The sequence below is a fragment of the Prunus avium genome, chromosome 4 (genome assembly GCF_965620075.1).
Source record: "Prunus avium chromosome 4, drPruAviu1.hap1.1, whole genome shotgun sequence".
Lineage (NCBI taxonomy): Eukaryota > Viridiplantae > Streptophyta > Magnoliopsida > Rosales > Rosaceae > Prunus > Prunus avium.
Genome location: NC_142287.1, coordinates 31074804 through 31094069, shown reverse-complemented (window position 1 = coordinate 31094069; position 19266 = coordinate 31074804). Strand labels below are relative to the sequence as shown.

The 19266-nt window shown below is 40.5% G+C and overlaps 1 protein-coding gene and 1 pseudogene across 1 annotated transcript; both read right to left on the bottom strand.

Moving 5' to 3' along the window:
* Positions 1-614: 614 nt before the first annotated feature.
* On the bottom strand, positions 615-9737 carry LOC110761460 (protein argonaute 2-like; annotated as a pseudogene).
* A 1037-nt stretch (positions 9738-10774) lies between these two features.
* Positions 10775-15364, bottom strand: LOC110761459 (protein argonaute 2). The gene is made up of 3 exons (XM_021963933.2): positions 14728-15364; positions 13009-14209; positions 10775-12549 (listed from the first exon to the last, which is right to left on the bottom strand). Exons 1-3 carry the CDS (start codon positions 15254-15256, stop codon positions 11091-11093), a joined length of 3189 nt encoding a protein of 1062 aa, XP_021819625.2. The 5' UTR covers positions 15257-15364; the 3' UTR covers positions 10775-11090.
* Between the last annotated feature and the right edge of the window lie 3902 nt (positions 15365-19266).

Sequence of the window (19266 nt, the reverse complement as noted above, 5' to 3'; positions counted from 1 at the left end):
AAGTTTGACTGTCGTGTGCAAAATTGTCACCCCTAGGAACAACACGAGACTAAAAATACCAATAACACAAAGTAATAAAAATTTTATCAACTTCTCAAGAAAAAAATAAAATTTGTATAAAAAAATTTTATGAGTCAAAATATTTACCTTTCACGTCACTATGTGGTACTTTCATAAGTTATGCAAATAAGCATTGCCGAGGTTCGAACAAAGAAACCACAATATTAAATAACATTCAAACTGACATAAAAAGCCTGATATCAAACCACAATATTTTGTAATTCTCAATTCGTACATCACACACAAGAAAGAAACCCAACACTACAAAGACTTACAACTGACTAGATCCTCTCAGAGTAATTGAGAACCCCTTGGGCACACAGAATGTTCAACACACAAACAGCTCAAATTACTATACTTAAATAACACACAGACCATACGCAGTAGAGAAAATGCTGATCATAACATTTCGACACAAAAAAGAAATAAACACCCATTAGATTCACGCACAAACTCCTTTTCAGGAGGTTGGAGTTGCGCCAGGGTTTGCCAAGTTATAGAACCGTATCCTTCATGTTCCACAAAAGAGAGATCACGAGATCATGCTTCCACCTTCATATGAAAAACATTATGTTTTCCAGGTCAGCATGCAGTTTGTAAAACCTTTCCTCTAGAGAAGCCAATGAAAGTGGTGACGATGCTGAGGATGACGATGATGAGGAGGAGGATGCTGAAGCTGGAGACTGTCCCACCACACTCTCATGGTATAATCGCCCTCTATATGCCACAAGGTCAGCATAGTACACCGGTGGGACCAACGATACCGGTTTAGTACACCTTGCAAACGTGAAGCACAAGTCATATATGAGCTTCTGCAATTGGTCAGAAGTAAACCTGTGTTCATCCCAAAGAACACGGTAGCGTGTGGGTTTGCTTGTTCCCAGGGCTCCATAATGACTGCAGAGATAGAAGTCAAACTCAAATGGGTGCACGATTACTGTGTCCACAACCGTTCCCGGTAATACATTGCCTGTGGAACTAACTTCCCTCATGCTCTCCGGAAAGAGACGAGTATGGTGCCGTTTCTGGGCAACAATTAGTGTGATGGTTGGATAGTACTTTATACCTCCCAAAGCCCTCTTCAGATCTAGTAACTCTTCATTGAGAACCATATCAAACTGGCCCTCACTGACCCCATCACGGAAGACAACAATTTTGTCCGGCTTGACTTTATTCAATCGCTCATAAGTTTCAACAAGCTCCAGACACATGTCTCCAAAATTCAATATCTTCTCAGTGCGATGGTACTGGGGTCGGACTCGTGCAGCATAACGATTCGCGGCAGGCCAGTTTACAGTGGCAACAACAGCTGCAATTGATGGACTTGTCGTGTTCCGCGCAGCAGGATGATTCGCATCAGCCCCCACAAACATAACATGGCCTGCACCCTCAAAGAGGGGAAGAAACCGATCACTTAGCTCTACATTACTGCCTCCAAGCTTGGCATTGATCTTAAGTGCAAGATTTGAAACATACTGGTCATTTGCTTTGTTAGCCCTATCCGACAAGCAGCACTGCGTCACTATACCAATTTGAGTCTCAGAGATCCACTTCAGATACTTGTAACCAGGATCTCTTCGAGTCATTACACAAACAAGTAATTGTAAATGGCCTTTGCTTTTTTTGTATGCCTGTTCATTAATGCTTTCAAGCAGCTGACGAAGCATCTGAACACTAGTGAATGGTCTCATGGAAGTGGCTTCGTACAAAACAGGCTCTCCCATTCTGATTCCCAGTTTGTTGCACTTTGTGATGAGCTTTGGGATGAATTGATTAGGGTCCAGACAGAATCGATCATATCTGCTGAAGTCAAGTACAGCCCAGCGACTGATTGGTTTTCCTTCCACTAGAGACTTCCCAACCAGATTCCAATGGCATTTCTCTCGGTCAACTGTTACCGTAGTCATCCTGCCATCAGAAGAAGGACCCAACTTCAACTCAGGTGGGACAATGATACGCCCTGTTACTGGTGTCATATTCATGTTGACTTCAATTCCAAAATTCTCAATGATGCCACCACTGCCAATAACAAAAGAATCAGGATCATAATTAATAATGCAGTTTTTTATGTAGAATTAAGTTAATCAAAATGGTAAAACTATCTCCCTATTCATAAGCATCTTTAGTTTAAAAAGATATTGATGATTCAATATGCTTAGACACTACAAACACGGAGTTTATCTACAACCAATTTACATGTGCATGCCACAGAGATCTGTACACTTCATTAATTAAGTTAACACCACTACATGCGAAAAAATTTCACTATCACCAGCATGTTCATAAATGGTATTAGAACAGAATACTAGTTCTCAGCCTGCAGAGAAGTGAACTGCCTGCTAACTAAAATCATACACACTAATTGTGTTCCGTGCAAGAGGAACAATGAAGTCATGAAAGCTCAAGTAAACAACAGTGGAAGTTTGATAACAATCAAACTTCACTAGGCAAAAATTGTCAAATTAGGAAGAAATATTGAAGGTTGAGTAGAGATAATGGAGAGTGTAGAGAATTTTGGAAGCTTTGCATATTTTCTGATTTCAACTTGTGTTCATTCTATTACACATCAAAACATATATACATGTAATAACCCTAAAACATTCCATGAAACATTCCCTAAGACATTCCATGAAACATTCCCTAAGACAAGGATTACATTGCTCAAGAAAAGTATTCCCTAAAACAAGGAATGAGACAAGTGCCATGAGACAAGGGTTGTCTTGTGTTTCATGTCTTTGTGTTTCACAAGGTGACACTCACACAAGATGCCAATATTGCTAACACTCCCCCTCAAGTTGGTGCATAGATATCACCAATGCCCAACTTGATCAGTGAGTTGTGGAATACTCTGCTAGAAACTGCTTTTGTCAAAATATCGGCCAGTTGGTTTTCGGACTTGACAAACGGAAGCTAAATTTCTTTATTGTCAAGTTTTTCTTTAATGAAGTGTCGATCCACTTAAACATGTTTAGTACGATCATGTTGGACTGGATTGTGTGCAATGGATATTGAAGCCTTGTTATCACACTGTAGATGCATTCCTACTGTAGGTGCATATCCAATCTCTGTAAGCAATTTCTTTAACCAAAGGAGTTCGCAAATTCCTTTGGTCATTCCTCTGAATTCGGCCTCTGCACTAGACAAAGCAACAACATTCTGTTTCTTGCTTCTCCAAGTAACCAAGTTACCACCAACAAATGTGAAGTACCCTGAAGTTGATCGTCGATCAGTGATATTCCCTGCCCAATCTGCATCTGTATAGCCACTGATATTCAGATGACTATTTTTAGAGAACATAAGTCCTTTACCCGGTGCGGACTTCAAATATTTAAGAATTCTAAGAACCGCATCCATATGATCTTCACTTGGACAATGCATAAACTGACTAGCAACACTTACAGCATATGCAATGTCGGGTCGGGTATGGGATAAGTAGATCAGTCGTCCCACCAATCTTTGATATCTTTCTTTGTTAGTGGGTACTTGATTGGGATATTCCCCAAGGCGGTGATTCTGAACGATTGGAGTGTCCACAGGTTTGCAATCTAACATTCCCGTTTCTGCCAAAAAATCTAGAACATACTTCCTTTGTGAGAGAAAAATGCCTTGCTTTGATCGAGCAACTTCAATGCCCAAGAAGTACTTGAGTCCACCAAGATTTTTCATTTCAAACTCCTTTGCTAAACAGTGTTGGAGTTGAGAAATTTCCTGCTTATCATTTCCAGTAATAATCATATCATCGACATAAATGATAAGAGCTGTTACCTTTCCTCCCTTGTGTTTTAAGAACAGAGTATGGTCAGAATTACTCTGCTTAAAACCATAAGTCTTCATTGTCAAGGTGAAACGCCCAAACCATGCCCGGGGAGACTGCTTCAATCCATATAATGCCTTTCGTAATCTGCACACCACATTAGCAGGAATAGATGTAACATATCCTGGTGGGATATCCATGTAGACTTCTTCTGTGAGTTCTCCATGGAGAAAGGCATTCTTCACATCAAATTGGTGGAGAGGCCAATCAAGATTTGCTGCAAGGGACAATAGCACTCGAACAGTGTTAAGTTTTGCAACCGGGGCAAAGGTTTCTTCATAGTCAATACCATATGTTTGCGTGTATCCCTTTGCCACAAGTCGTGCTTTGTAACGTTCAATTGACCCATCAGCATTGTATTTCAAGGTGTAAACCCGTCTGCATCCGACAGTCCTTTTTCCTCGAGGTAAATTCTCCAGTGTCCATGTGTGATTTTTCTCCAGAGCATGCATCTCTTCCTTTATTGCGTGAACCCATTTTGGATCCTTCAATGCCTCACTCACTTTGGTTGGAATATGAATTGCAGATAACTGGTGTACAAAGCCTTGGAGGGGTGCAGATAATTTTTCCGCAGAAACATAGTTTGCAATTGGATACTTCGATGCTTTGCCATTCTCCGGTGAATACCGAATTGGTGGTTTTCCACGGTTCTGTCTATTGGGTAATTGATATCTAACAGTTTCATCAACTAAAACAGTAGATGTAGTAGAATCACGTACCTCAGGAGTATTCTCAGGAGATTGATCAGCTGGTACTGAGATGTGAGGGGGGTCTTCGTCATCATCGTCGGTGAAGTAAGAAAAAATATTGTGCTCTCTGCTGTGGAGCGACCGGTCGTTTCTGGACAGATTCGATACTCAACTTCAGTGCTTGGAAGCGACCAGTCGCTGGGCTCCTGGCGACCGGTCGTTTCTGGACAGAGTCGATGCTCAGCTTCAGTGCGTGGGAGCGACCGGTCGCTGGGCCCCTGGCGACCGGTCGTTTTTGGGCAGGTTCGAATTTCAGCTTCAGGATTGTCTGGCGACCGGTCGTTGGGCTCCTGGCGACCGGTCGTTTTTGGGCAGAACCGTTGTTCACCTTCAGGATTTCTATGCGACCGGTCGCTAGACTCCTGGCGACCGGTCGCTTTTGGGCAGGTTACATTTTCTTCTGGACTTTTGGGATCCGTTTTGCTCCAATCTTCAAGTTCTTGAATTTCCAGGGCCTCCTTGCCCAGTGGTTCTCTTTGTATGTCTCTATGAGGCGGAGAGTTGGTCATCGGATCATGAAAAAACATTTCCGACTCCATAAAAGTGACATCCAAAGTGACATATGTACGACGACTGGAGGGGTGATAGCATCGATATCCCTTCTGATGGGCAGCATAGCCTACAAAAACACATCTGATAGCACATGGATCAAGCTTGCCACGTTGATTCTTATGGAGGTGTACGAATGCCACACAACCAAAGACTCGGGGCGGAAGCATCTGAACAGAGGGCAAGGGCCCATGTTGGGCAAGTGCTTGTAGTGGAGTCCGGAAGTCTAAAACTTTGGAAGGCATTCGGTTGATGAGGTAGACTGCAGTGACTATAGCATCATCCCAATGGTGGCGAGGAACATGAGCTCCAATCAAAAGAGCTCGTGCTGTTTCAAGGAGGTGTCGATTTTTTCGTTCCGCAACACCATTCTGTTGAGGAGTTTGAGGACAAGTGGTCTCATGGATGATGCCATGCATTTGGAAGTAGGTCTGAAAATCATGGTTGATATATTCACCTCCATTGTCAGAACGAAGGACTTGAATCTTGGTAGAGAATTGAGTTTCAATTTGCTTGTTAAATGACTGAAATATAGGGAACACATCAGTTTTATTTTTCATCATGAAGAGCCAAGTCATGCCGGTACAATCATCCACAAAGGTAATAAACCACCGAAAGCCAGAAGTTGTAGAGATAGGTGAAGGACCCCAAACATCAGAATGTATCAAAGCAAATGGAGCAACACTTTTATTTGTAATTAATGGATAAGAGGCTCTATGGCTCTTGGCCAAGATACAAGTATCACATTGGAAATCAGTGGTACAGGAATTTGAAAACAAATCTGGAAATAGATGTCTCATATAGCCAAAAGACGGATGCCCCAAACGTTGGTGACATAGCCAAAGTTGTCGATCCTTCCAAGTCGATGAGTGCTTCACACTATGTGCCTTTCCCATACTGAAATCATCCACATAGTACAACCCCCCTCTCTTAGTACCACGACCAATGATCTCCTTGGTGAGAATATCCTGAAATAAACAGAAGTCGGGATACATGAGTACACAACAATTTAGTTGCTCAATAGCTTGGCCAACAGACATCAATTTATTAGACAATGATGGGACAAGCAAAGTATTTTGAAGAGTAAGGGATGGAGAGAGGCCAATGGTTCCAGCACCGACCACGGGAGAGGTAACACCATTTGCATTGGCAATACTTGTTCGTTGTGGTGTAGTTGTACTTAGAAAATCAGTTGGATCGAACGTCATATGATCTGTGGCTCCTGAATCAATAATCCAACATGTGGGGTCACTTGTATATGATGTATGAAATACATATCCGCAGTTACCTGAGTCACTAAAAGATGAAGAGTTCTTTTCTAGTGCTGAGGTAGATTCTTCATAAGGAATTAATGTTATCGGAGAGTCCATAGTGACAAGGCAGCACGACCCGTTCCTCTAGCAGCAAGTTTACGAGCCTTGAGACCCTCCCACCACTCCGGATAGCCATGTAATTTAAAACAGGTTTCTCGAGTGTGTTTTGGATTTCCGCAGTGAGTGCAACCATTCCCATCTGTGGGAGCCTTGGGTCGAGAAGGTGGTGGAGTAGTCGTCTTGTTGGTAGTGGTTTGTAGTTGGAGAGAAGCAGCAACTGGGGTTGGAGTTGGGCGAGAGGGTCGGTATGTTCCTTTTGTTGCCAATCCTACTCCGGTTGGTGTTGGAGCTCCTAACATCACAGCTTGTCGAATATCTTCTCGTCGAACATGAGCATAGGCTTGCTCAACTGTAGGGAATGGACTCATTTGGAGCACATCACTTCGGGCTTTGTCAAGTCGGTCATCCAAACCATCCAAGAAAATATAAACTCGGTCTTCTTGGATGATATCATAGTATTTCTTGATATCCAGCTCACACTTCATTTCATTTGGGCGACGAAAATCGATTTCTCTCCATAAACCTTGGAGATCATTGTAGTAAGTTTCAATCGAGCCTCCCCCTTGTCGCATACGGGAGATTCGCCTTTTAAGATCATACACCTGGGAGGTGTCAGTGCCATCAAAGTAAGTTGTGGCTATTGCATCCCATACTCCTTTGGCCGTCGGGAATCTAATGAAGTTGCCAATCAACCTTGGCTCCATGGAGTTGATTAGCCACCCTTTCACAATTGCATTTTCTGTCCGCCATCGGTTGAATGTAGAGTCTGTCTGAGAAGGTGCTGGGAGTTCACCCGTGAGATATCCCAGCTTGTCTTTGCCAGCAACATACATCTCAATAACTTGAGACCATAAGGCATAGTTAGAGTCATCCAATTTAATGCCAATTTGTGCAGAGGAGGTTTCGTAGGTAATTGTCGGAGTCGAAGTCGTAGTCGATGTTGATGCTTGTATCTTCATCAACTCAGCCATTTGAGTAGCAAATTCTGTGAAGGTAGAAGGAGTAGCCGGGTCGGTGGTGCTACTTTCAGTGGGAAAGAAGTCGTTTTCTCCCATGATTGCAGCAACGATTCAAGACTAGAGTCAGCAAGATCGCTGCTCTGATACCATGTCAAATTAGGAAGAAATATTGAAGGTTGAGTAGAGATAATGGAGAGTGTAGAGAATTTTGGAAGCTATGCATATTTTCTGATTTCAACTTGTGTTCATTCTATTACACATCAAAACATATATACATGTAATAACCCTAAAACATTCCATAAAACATTCCCTAAGACATTCCATGAAACATTCCCTAAGACAAGGATTACATTGCTCAAGAAAAGTATTCCCTAAAACAAGGAATGAGACAAGTGCCATGAGACAAGGGTTGTCTTGTGTTTCATGTCTTTGTGTTTCACAAGGTGACACTCACACAAGATGCCAATATTGCTAACAAAAATAAAGGACATAAAATAGCTTACCCACAAGGTCCATCACCAGATTGTACCATGCCACATATCATGTTCTCTCTAACCTTTGGTGAAGCCAATGACATGTCCTTCAGCTTGATAGCTGCATTTGTGTCCAAATTCTCCTTTGGATACCTTTGCCCCTCAACTAAGACACAGAACTCCAGCGGTGTATAGTTCTTCCTACCATTTTTCCCCAAATCCAAGCAGGGAATGTTTTTGTACTGGATCTCCTGGTATTTTTCCCTGAAATAATCAAGCAGCCTAACTTTCTTAGGTGGACACTGGCCATCTCTGTCTACAGCATCAAACGTAATGTCTCCTGCATTCTTATCACTCAGCCCCTTGATGATGTACTTTTGCTTGGTTCTAAGGTGAGTCACAGTAACTTTCAATTCCATCAATACATCCACAACCTCTCTCCTAAACCTGTTGAAATTGTTTAAATCAAAGTCCCTGATCCGCTCTTGCAGAAAATCTATAACGGGCTGGGACTTATAACATGCCAAGACTGAGTAGTCAAGACACAAGGCAGGACCCTGGGAAGTCAGCCTTGAGCTTTGCTGAAACCCTCTAAATGCAGCAATACCATGCCCAAGGTCATCGTTTTGATTTGATGTAGCGGGGTAAAAGCTTCGCCCAACAGAAACCAAGCACCTAGTTGGATTTTCTTTCATCACCAAATCCATACCCTGCAATATATCATGAGGGATAGACAACACGTGGCCACTATAGTACTCCTTCAACTTGCAAAGCTTGAGCTCATTTACAAACTTTATGGTAAATATGTATGAACTGAACCGCGTGCCTTCTTCCTCAAAAACCTCCACCTTAAATGATCCCGTGGGCAACGGCACCGCACTGAGGATGTTCTTTCCACCATCATATGCGGTACTTGACAAGGGAAAATCCGAAGGATTATCAGAGGATAACTTTTTCCTGATTGCAGAGAGTTCAGACTTCGACATTTTCATAGGACGGCCATTTTTAGCAGGCTTCTCTGGCTTGACATCAACATCGTAGTGCCTTATAATACTCTCAGGATTGTACGAGAGATTAAAATGATTAGCACGAAGGCTAGTAGTTTGGATAGATTTTGTGCCTCCATTATCAGGCCGTCTCACAGGGAGTTTTTTGTCCGCTTCATCATCCAAAGAAGGCGAAGAAAGTGCCTGTTTCGAAATTTCCAGAGATTGCATTCTAGGAACAAGAGTATCTGTGAAGAAAAAAGAACAAACAAAAGGTGTTATTACCAAGCCTCATTATTTATTTAAATCCAAATGGCTAGACTAACGGTAGCTAAAAACTGACATTTAGGAATAAAAATGCAACGGCTTCATTCACAGTCTATATGATATGATCAGTAGTGCAAATTTCAATTGCATCTCAAAAAGGACCCAGAATGAAGAAAAAAATTTTTTACCAGGAGTAGGAGAGTTTATTGGGGCTGGAGATACAGCAGGAGAGGCTGCTCTGGTGGAAGCGGGACTATTCCATGGAGAAGGCCTCCCTTGCTTGCCCCAACTCTCATTCGGTTGTTGTTGATAATGCTGCTGCTGCGGCGGTTGTTGTTGATGGTGGTACTAGGACCCACCACCACCATGACCGCCATAACCACCTCTTCCTCTCTCTCCTCTTCCTCCTCCTCCACTTCGTCTGCCGTAGCCACCGTAATCACCTCTTTCACCACCATTACTGCTGCCTCTATGTCTTCCTCTGTTTCCACCACCACCTCTTTCCATTGGAGAAATCGGAAGCAAACTCAAAAACGATGGAATAGAAAACTTGCCTCAAATTCGTACTCTCTCAATTCACAAAAATTATTAATGAGTCTGTGATCAAGATGAGAAGTTGGTTCCTTATAAAGGGAGTTGGGTTGAATGACGATCTTGTCCCTGCGCGATTGCCTTAGCCACGAAGTGCCTTAGTCACGAAGGAATCAACCAAGAAGGAGACGCGGGAGTGGGAGAGGTCGGAAAATGGTTTTAGATTTTTGGTGGAAAGTCAAGAAGCTTCCATGGAACAGAGAGGAATTTGCTTCTTCTTTTTCTTTTGCCAAAGGGTTGCATGAGGAACTGTATTTGATACCATTCTCCTCTTTCTCGTATCGCTTATATTCGCTCACTCTTTGTCCCCGCCCTTTTCCTTTTTTTTGGTGAAAACCAAGGTATCCCCCGCGCGATTGCGGGGACTAACCCTCGAGGTACTGTCGGGCGCAAAGCGGGGACCTCTCCCAACAAAGTCTGCTCTATTCGCAAGCGCCTGGGATCGAACCCAGGACCTCTTGTTTAAAGGATCCAAGCCCCTTCCACTTGGACCAACTCCTGTTGGTGCCCTTTTCCTTTTTTGATAACGCTTCCAAGTTCCCTCCTTTAAAAATACAAAAGAATGGTTCCCACCTTGCCTAGCTCAACAACCACCACGTGTCTTTTTTAATTCTCAATTCTTTTTAATTTCTTACCCAAGTTAAAAGTTGAAATCTTTTGCGACCCTACGCAACTCCTTACAATCCCCTTCCAGCCAAATTTGCCATTAACAATATGGTACGCATAACTTTTTTATGATTTTTTTTTTTTTAATGTTTTGCTAAAGTTGAGAAGCGAGGAAAAAATTCACACATAGTAACATGAGAGCTTGAACTCATGATCACTTGAGAGCACAATAAAGAAGCTATTCAGCTAACACCTTATGGATTCTTACAATTTTATTTTAGAGGATATAAACATTGTTGGATCAAGCAAATTTTGAGTGACAGAGATAGTAAAACACATAATGAAAATACATCAAACAGATTTCTGAACACAAAATTAGAATAGTCTCATTATGACCACAAGTGACAATCATGGTCAAGAACAAAAAAGATATATCCCTTCATCACCAATTTTGAGATTAAAAAACACTATTAATTTGTAGTTAAGCCACATTACTAGATAAGAACGAGTTCCTCCTTAAATTCACACAGAAGAAATAAACACCCATTAGATTCACGCACAAACTCCTTTTCAGGAGGTTGGAGTTGCGCCCGGGTTGCCAAGTTACAAAACCATATCCTTCATGTTCTACAAAAGAGAGATCACGGGATCATGCTTCGACCTTCATACGAAAAACATTATGTTTTCCAGGTCAGCATGCAGTTTGTAAAACCTTTCCTCTAGAGAAGCCACTGATAGTGCTGATGATGCTGAGGATGACGATGATGCTGAGGATGCTGAAGCTGGAGACTGTCCCTCCATACTCTCATGGTATAATCGCCCTCTATATGCCACAAGGTCAGCATAGTACACCGGTGGGACCAACGATACCGGTTTAGTACACCTTGCAAACGTGAAGCACAAGTCATATATGAGCTTCTGCAATTGGTCAGAAGTAAACCTGTGTTCATCCCAAAGAACATGGTAGTGTGTTGGTTTGCTTGTTCCAAGGGCTCCATAATGACTGCAGAGATAGAAGTCAAACTCAAATGGGTGCACGATTACTGTGTCCACAACAGTTCCCGGTAATACATTGCCTGTGGAACTACCTTCCCTCATGCTCTCCGGAAAGAGACGAGTATGGTGCCGTTTCTGGGCAACAATTAGTGTGATGGTTGGATAGTACTTTATACCTCCCAAAGCCCTCTTCAGATCTAGTAACTCTTCATTGAGAACCATATCAAACTGGCCCTCACTGACTCCATCACGGAAGACAACAATTTTGTCCGGCTTGACTTTATTCAATCGCTCATAAGTTTCAACAAGCTCCAGACACATGTCTCCAAAATTCAATATCTTCTCAGTGCGATGGTACTGGGGTCGGACTCGTGCAGCATAACGATTCGCAGCAGGCCAGTTTACAGTGGCAACAACAGCTGCAATTGATGGACTTGTCGTGTTCCGCGCAGCAGGATGATTCACATCAGCCCCCACAAACATAACATGGCCTGCACCCCCAAAGAGGGGAAGCCGATTACTTAGCTCTACATTACTGCCTCCAAGCTTGGCATTTATCTTAAGTGCAAGATTTGAAAGATACTGGTCATTTGCTTTGTTAGCCATATTTGACAAGCAGCACTGCGTCACTATACCAATTTGAGTCTCAGAGATCCACTTCAGATACTTGTAACCAGGATCTCTTCGAGTCATTACACAAACAAGTAATTGTAAATGGCCTTTGCTGTTTTTGTATGCCTGTTCATTAATGCTTTCAAGCAGCTGACGAAGCATCTGAACACTAGTGAATGGTCTCATGGAAGTGGCTTCGTACAAAACAGGCTCTCCCATTCTGATTCCCAGTTTGTTGCACTTTGTGATGAGCTTTGGGATGAATTGATTAGGGTCCAGACAGAATCGATCATAACTGCTGAAGTCAAGTACAGCCCAGCGACTGATTGGTTTTCCTTCCACTAGAGACTTCCCAACAAGATTCCAATGGCATTTCTCTCGGTCAACTGTTACCGTAGTCATCCTGCCATCAGCAGAAGGACCCAACTTCAACTCAGGTGGGACAATGACACGCCCTGTTACTGGTGTCATATTCTTGTTGACTACAATTCCAAAATTCCCAATGATGCCACCACTGCCAATAACAAAAGAATCAAAATCATAATTAATCACTGCAGTCTTATGCAGAATTAAGCTACTCAAAATGGTAATAATATCACCCTATTAATAAGCATCTTTTGTGCATAAAAGATGTCGATATTCAATATGCTTAGATTCACTACAACCACTGAGTTTATCTACAACCCATTTACTTGTGCAAGCTACAGAAACCTATAGACTATCATTAATTAAGTTAATACCATTACATGGGAAACAATTCCACTATCACCAGCATGTTCATAAATAGTATTAGAGCAGAATACCAGTTCTCAGCCTTCGGAGGAGTGAACTGCCTGCTGACTAAAATCATAAACACTAATTGTGTTCCGTGCAAGAGGAACAATGAAGTCATGAAAGCTCAAGTAAACAACAGTGGAAGTTTGATAACAATCAAACTTCACTAGGCAAAAATAAAGGACATAAATTTACTTACCCACAAGGTCCATCCTCAGATTGTACCATGCCACGTATCATGTTCTCTCTAATCCCTGGTGAAGGCAATGACATGTCCTTCAGCTTGATAGCTGCATTTCTGTCTAAATTCTCCTTTGGATACCTTTGCCCCTCAACTAAGACACAGAACTCCATCGGTGTATCGTTCTTCCTACCATTTTTCCCCAAATCCAAGCAGGGAATGTTTTTGTACTGGATCTCCTTGTATTTTTCACTGAAATAATCAAGAAGTCTAACTTTCCTAGGTGGACACTGGCCATCTATATCTACAGCATCAAATGTAATATCTCCTGCATTCTTATCAGTCAGCCCCTTGATGATGTACTTTTGCTTGGTTTTCCGGTGAGTCACAGTAACTTTCAATCCCCTCAATACATCCACAACCTCTCTCCTGAACCTAGTGAAATCTTTTAAAGTAAAACCCCTTATCTGCTGTTGGAGAAAATCTATAACTGGCATGCGCTTATGAAATGCCAAGACCGAGTAGTCAAGACACAAAGCAGGACCCTGGGAAGTCAGCCTTAAGCTATGCTGAAACCCTCTAAATGCAGCAATACCATTTCCAAGGTCATCTTTTTCATTAGATTCAGCGGGGTAAAAGTTTCGCCCAACAGAAACCAAGCACCTAGTTGGATTTTCTTTCATCACCAAATCCATACCCTGCAATATATCACGAGGGATAGACAACACATGGCCACTCAAGTACTCCTTCAACTTGCAAAGCTTGAGCTCATTTACAAACTTTATGGTAAATATGTATGAACTGAACCGTGTGTCTTCTTCCGCAGGAACCTCCACCTTAAATGATCCAGTGGGCAACGGCACTGCACTGAAGATGTTTTTTTCACCATCATATGCCGTACTTAACAAGGGAAAATCCGAAGGCTTATCAGAGGATAACTTCTTCCTGATTGCAGAGAGTTCGTACTTCGACATTTTCACAGGACGGCCATTCTTAGCAGGGTTCTCTGGCTTGACATCAACATCATAATGCCTTATAATACTCTCAGGATTGTACGAGAGATTAAAATGGTTGGCACGAAGCCTAGTAGTTCGGATAGCTTTTGTGCCTCCATTATCAGGCCGTTTCACTGGGAGTTTTTTGTCTGTATTGTCCAAAGAGGATGAAGGAGGTGTCTGTTTCGAAATTTCCAGAGCTTGCACTCTGGGAACAAGAGTATCTGTGAAGAAAAAAGAACAAACAAAATGTGTTATAATCACCAAGCCTCATTATTTATATAAATACAAATTGTTAGACTAACTGTAGCAACAAGCTAACATTAAATAGTAACCCAAAAAAAGAAATTCCACTCAACACATTTATGCAGAACGCTTAGTTTTCACATAACGAGACTCAAAATCAAATTATTTATCTAAGGCAAACAGTAATGATCTCTTAGTAAAATCAACCAAATGCTTGATTTATCACCACAATAATCTCTTAGTTAAAGCAAAGTAGTGTAAGCAATAAACACATGATTTATCACCACAATCTCATTATCTACATCCAATACGCAACACATGATAAATACATCATGAATTCAAAATAGTATAACTTGATCAGATCAAAATTAGGGATTCAAAAAGCAATGGCTTACTCTCCAAAGTAAACATTGCCTCACAGTCTATGATATGATCAGTTGCACAAGTTCCAATTGTATCTCAAAAAGGGCCCAAAATGAAGAAGAAAAAAGCGTACCAGGAGTAGGAGAATTGATCGGGGCTGGAGATGCAGGAGCAGCCGCTCTGGGCCCCCAAGCCGCCACACGAGGAGTAGGAGAGTTGATCGATGCTGGAGATGCCGGAGAAGCCGCTCTGGGCCCCCACGCAGCCATACTAGGAGGAGCAGGAGAGCTAATCGGTGCCGGAGATGCAGGAGAAGCCGCTCTGGGCCCCCACGCTCTGTTGGGAGCAGAAGTGCTCCATGGAGAAGGCCTCCCTGGCGGGCCCCAACTCTGATTCGGTTGTTGTTGTTGTTGATGATACTGCTGCTGCGGCGGCGGCTGCTGATGCTGCGGCGGTGGTTGTTGTTGATGGTGGTACGGGGACTCACCACCATGACCGCCATAACCACCTCTTCCTCTCTCTTCTCCTCCTCCTCCACCTCTATTTCCACTTCCTCTGCCGTAGCCACCATAATCACCTATGTCACCACCACCATTACTGCTGCCTCTACCTCTTCCTCTTCCTCTTCCTCTTCCTCTATTTCCACCACCACCTCTTTCCATTGGAGAATCGGGAGCAAACTCAAAAACAATCGAAAAGAAAACTTGCCTCAAACTGGTACTCTCTGAACTCACAAAAACAAAAAATGTAGGAACTGTGAGCGAGAGGAGGATTTGGTTTCTTTATAAAGGGTCCTGGGGGAAATGACGATCTTATCCCTGCGCGGTTGTCTTAGTCCCGAAGGAGTCAACCAGGAAGGAGACGTGTGAGTGGGAGCGGTTTTGGAAAATGATTTTGGATTTTTGGTGGAAAGTCCAGAAGCTTCGATGGAACAGAGAGCGTGGGTGGGTCCCGCTTTGACACTGCTGTGAAATCGGACAAAGGAAAGGAATGCGTGCCTTAGGACGGAGGATTTAATGACATTCTCTTTCTATCTCATCTTTCTTTTTTCCTCTTTATCTAATATTTTTGGGACTGATTTCTTCCCATTATTACGATTCTATTCTTCTCATTTATCGATTTCTACGAAAAAAAACAAGAGATTCCATTTCACGTTTTGGATTCCGACATTAATCGATCACTATTATTCTTATTATTCTTATTATTCGTTGTATTAAATGAATATTATATCTAATCAAGTAATTGACACATTCCTTGAATTATTATAAATAAATAAAAACTTTTTTTTTTAATCAAAATTATTATAAAAACTTTAGTACACTTTACATAGAATAGAACTTTTTTTTTTTTTTATCAATATTCAATTAACCTATATCCCTCATCCAAGGAAAGAGCAATTCTCCCTCCGCTAGTGTTATTAATCACTAATTATCGCTATAAAGATATTACATAAAAGACTACCATAATTTAGAACTGGTTTGGAAGTGCTTATACATAAGTAATTTTAGCATAATCGCTTTATGCTAGGAGCGCTTTTACATAGAATCATTTTATTGTTTGAATGCCAACATTAAAGTGCTTTTACACTAAAATATTTTCCCACTTACCCTCCGTATATTATATCCAAAGCATTCACTAATTCAAACACTAATCCACTAAACTCTTTTTTCCACCCTCCAATACTATCAACGCACCCGTATGTGTTTCTTCTTGCACAATCTTCTTACAAGCCCATAAATCATATTCATCCTACTTTCGCATCCATCCATTACAAGGTACGTTAATTTTATATACTATTTTACTGTCGTATTTTGGATTGAGACATTATTTTTACTGTTTTGTGCCTCTCGAACTCTTACATTTTCTTCTGTACTTTTGTTAAAAAATAATTCAGTTTTACTTTGTTTTTTTTTTAATTTATATCTTTCTGTATATGAATTTTCGAGCTTGTGCATGCCTTTCTTTGTATTTTTTTCCCTTAGGAAATTCACAAGCCAAGACTATGATTTAGGGTTTTTTTTAAAGGATTTAGTGTCTTGTGTAGTTTTTTATTTTTTTAATTAATTGAATATCAATGATTCGAATTTAGAATCTCTTTCAATATTTTAAAAAGAAATACGACTCAAATATTTTATTTTATTCTTTAATTTAGACCTTCTGTTTTGCAAAAAGGTAGGTGCAGTGCAAACATAATAATATCCTGGGGGTTTGGAACAGCTCCACTCAATTACAATATCAATTTACCTTGTTTTATTCAACTTCTCGAATATAAATATTAAAAAATTCTTTTTGTTTACATGATCATGGTTGACGTCCATGATGTTGCTGTCATGGCCTTAGGTCATACACGTCATTTTCATGCCCTTTACATATATATATATATGGGCAGCAGTGAGCCTGATGACCCAGATCAATCTTCTATCACACTTTTATAAGCCCAACCCAAGTCAACAATGTCCAAACCCCAATAAACCAGCTAGGGTTTGCAAGTCCAATCTTCTATCACACCACGATCTGTCATTTGGTCATATTTTTATTCACAACACAACTAACCTTTTGGGATTGAAAAATTATATCAATTTGAAACCACATTTATGGGTTTAACATGTAGGATTATTTTTCAAGTGCATGTGTTTTAGGAACAATGTCTAAAATATCGATGATATCGGAAATATCGGTAATCCAAAAATATGGAAATTTCGATGGAAATATCGGGATATTATCGATATCGATAAAAATTGAATGAAAACCACGAAAATTGTAAGAAAAACTTGAAAAATTTTATTGGAACTTTGGAGAATGTTTATTTAGTCAATTATTTATTAGTTTATCACAAAAAATTAGAATGAAATGCATTGCATGATGGATTTAACTGATTTAAGTTGATTATACAGCGAGTTAGCAAACACTGTGAGTGTAAAAAATATGTAGTAATTAATGAAAGAAGATTAAACACACTATAATCATTTATATATAATGATTTACTACAATATTTTACACTTTATATAGTACATGGTAAGATACATGAGTGACTTAGTACCACATAGAGTTCCTATAAGGTTCAAAATTTTCACTATCTTCATCATCTCTATGTGTAGAGTAAGTGTATTGTGAAGAGCAGTCATCAAATGATAAATCCCCAAAATAGTTTTGCATGTAATTGTTAACGCGCCACCCATATAAATATAAATATTTTAGCATATTATCATAAAAACATAAATGATATAGTAGTTAAGGTATTTGTGGAGTAAAATGGGAGGGGTTCAAATCCCCGCCTCCAAAAAAAGAAAGGACTTTAACGGTTGACCAATAGACTCATTTTGTAAACGTAAATTCTATTTTAGTTCTTTGTGAGTTCAAGTTTAATGGTGTTGTGAAGTTGTGATTCGTGAGGAGGAGATTTGTGTTTTCTGTATATTTTATTAGCGCATGCAACAACTTGTGAGACAATATGAACATATTTAGGCAGAGTAATTCCAACTTCCAAGCCGCGGGGGTGGAGATGCCCATGCTGCGTTGCAGCTTGTGATTGTGATTGTGGACCACACCACACACGGTTTTATCTCTTTTTCTCTGTCTCACCACACATATATCCTGCTCGCACTGCATTTCCTCCTTGTCATGTGAGCCAAAATGCGACAATATATAAAGAAAGAGACAGATGAATGAGGTGATCTGATCATATTTTTGTTTATTTGTTTTTAGAGAGAGCATGTCAATTCAATCCCAATTTACACTTGGACCACAGCCATCACTGACATGATCGTCTCCAATTATTTTTTTGGGGGTTTTGTTCTCTCCAAGGTACATCATCTTTTCATTTTGTCCACTAGGTTAAGTTAATTTCTTATTTATTTAAAGATAATGGAAGTTAGAGTCCAAGGTTTCTGGTTTCCTTTGTATGACGTTACTGACCATAGGATGACATAGTATACTCACATAGTGCAAATTTACTCAAATAGTAACTTTTCGGAGTTTAATTTAAAGTTATTAACATGCTATGTGGTGTTAGAAGAAATGACGTTTTTCTCCTTAATGATAAAATGAATAGTACCGTTCTCTTGAATCATAGGGTCTAAGAGACTTGTGGTCATTCACCCTTGAATTTAATCAAAGAGCTAAGAAAAAATTATTTTAAAATATCTTTCTTCTTTTACTTTTTAAATTTCACTTAACAAAAAAAGGTAAAAATTAAAAACTAAAACCCCAAAATATGTTCTTCTTCCTCTTGTCACTACCCTCCTACTTCCTCCCATCGCTGCAACCACAACAACTCTGACTCCGTGGTTGCGAGCGAAAATCCGGAGCGACTCATTCCCTTGCACTTCAACAACGTCAGTTTCTTGCTCTTCTTCAATTTTTCACTCAATTTTAGGATTTTCGCTCGCAACGCCAGAGTCAGAGTTGTTGTGGCTACAACCAGTGGCGAAGCCACCTAAGGACCAGGGTAGGCTCAGGCCCTCTCACATATTTTTTATTTTCTCATATTTTTACTTTTTGGGGTAAAAACTCTTTAATTTTTTTGTTCTCATTCTCTTCCTCTTTTGATTAACTTAAGCTTTGTGAATTTTCCTCTCCCCAATTTTACATGTCTAAGTAGGGCACCTTAATATTAGGATTTATGAACATTGGTTGTATTTCTTCTATCTATTGAAGTATAAATTATTAAATT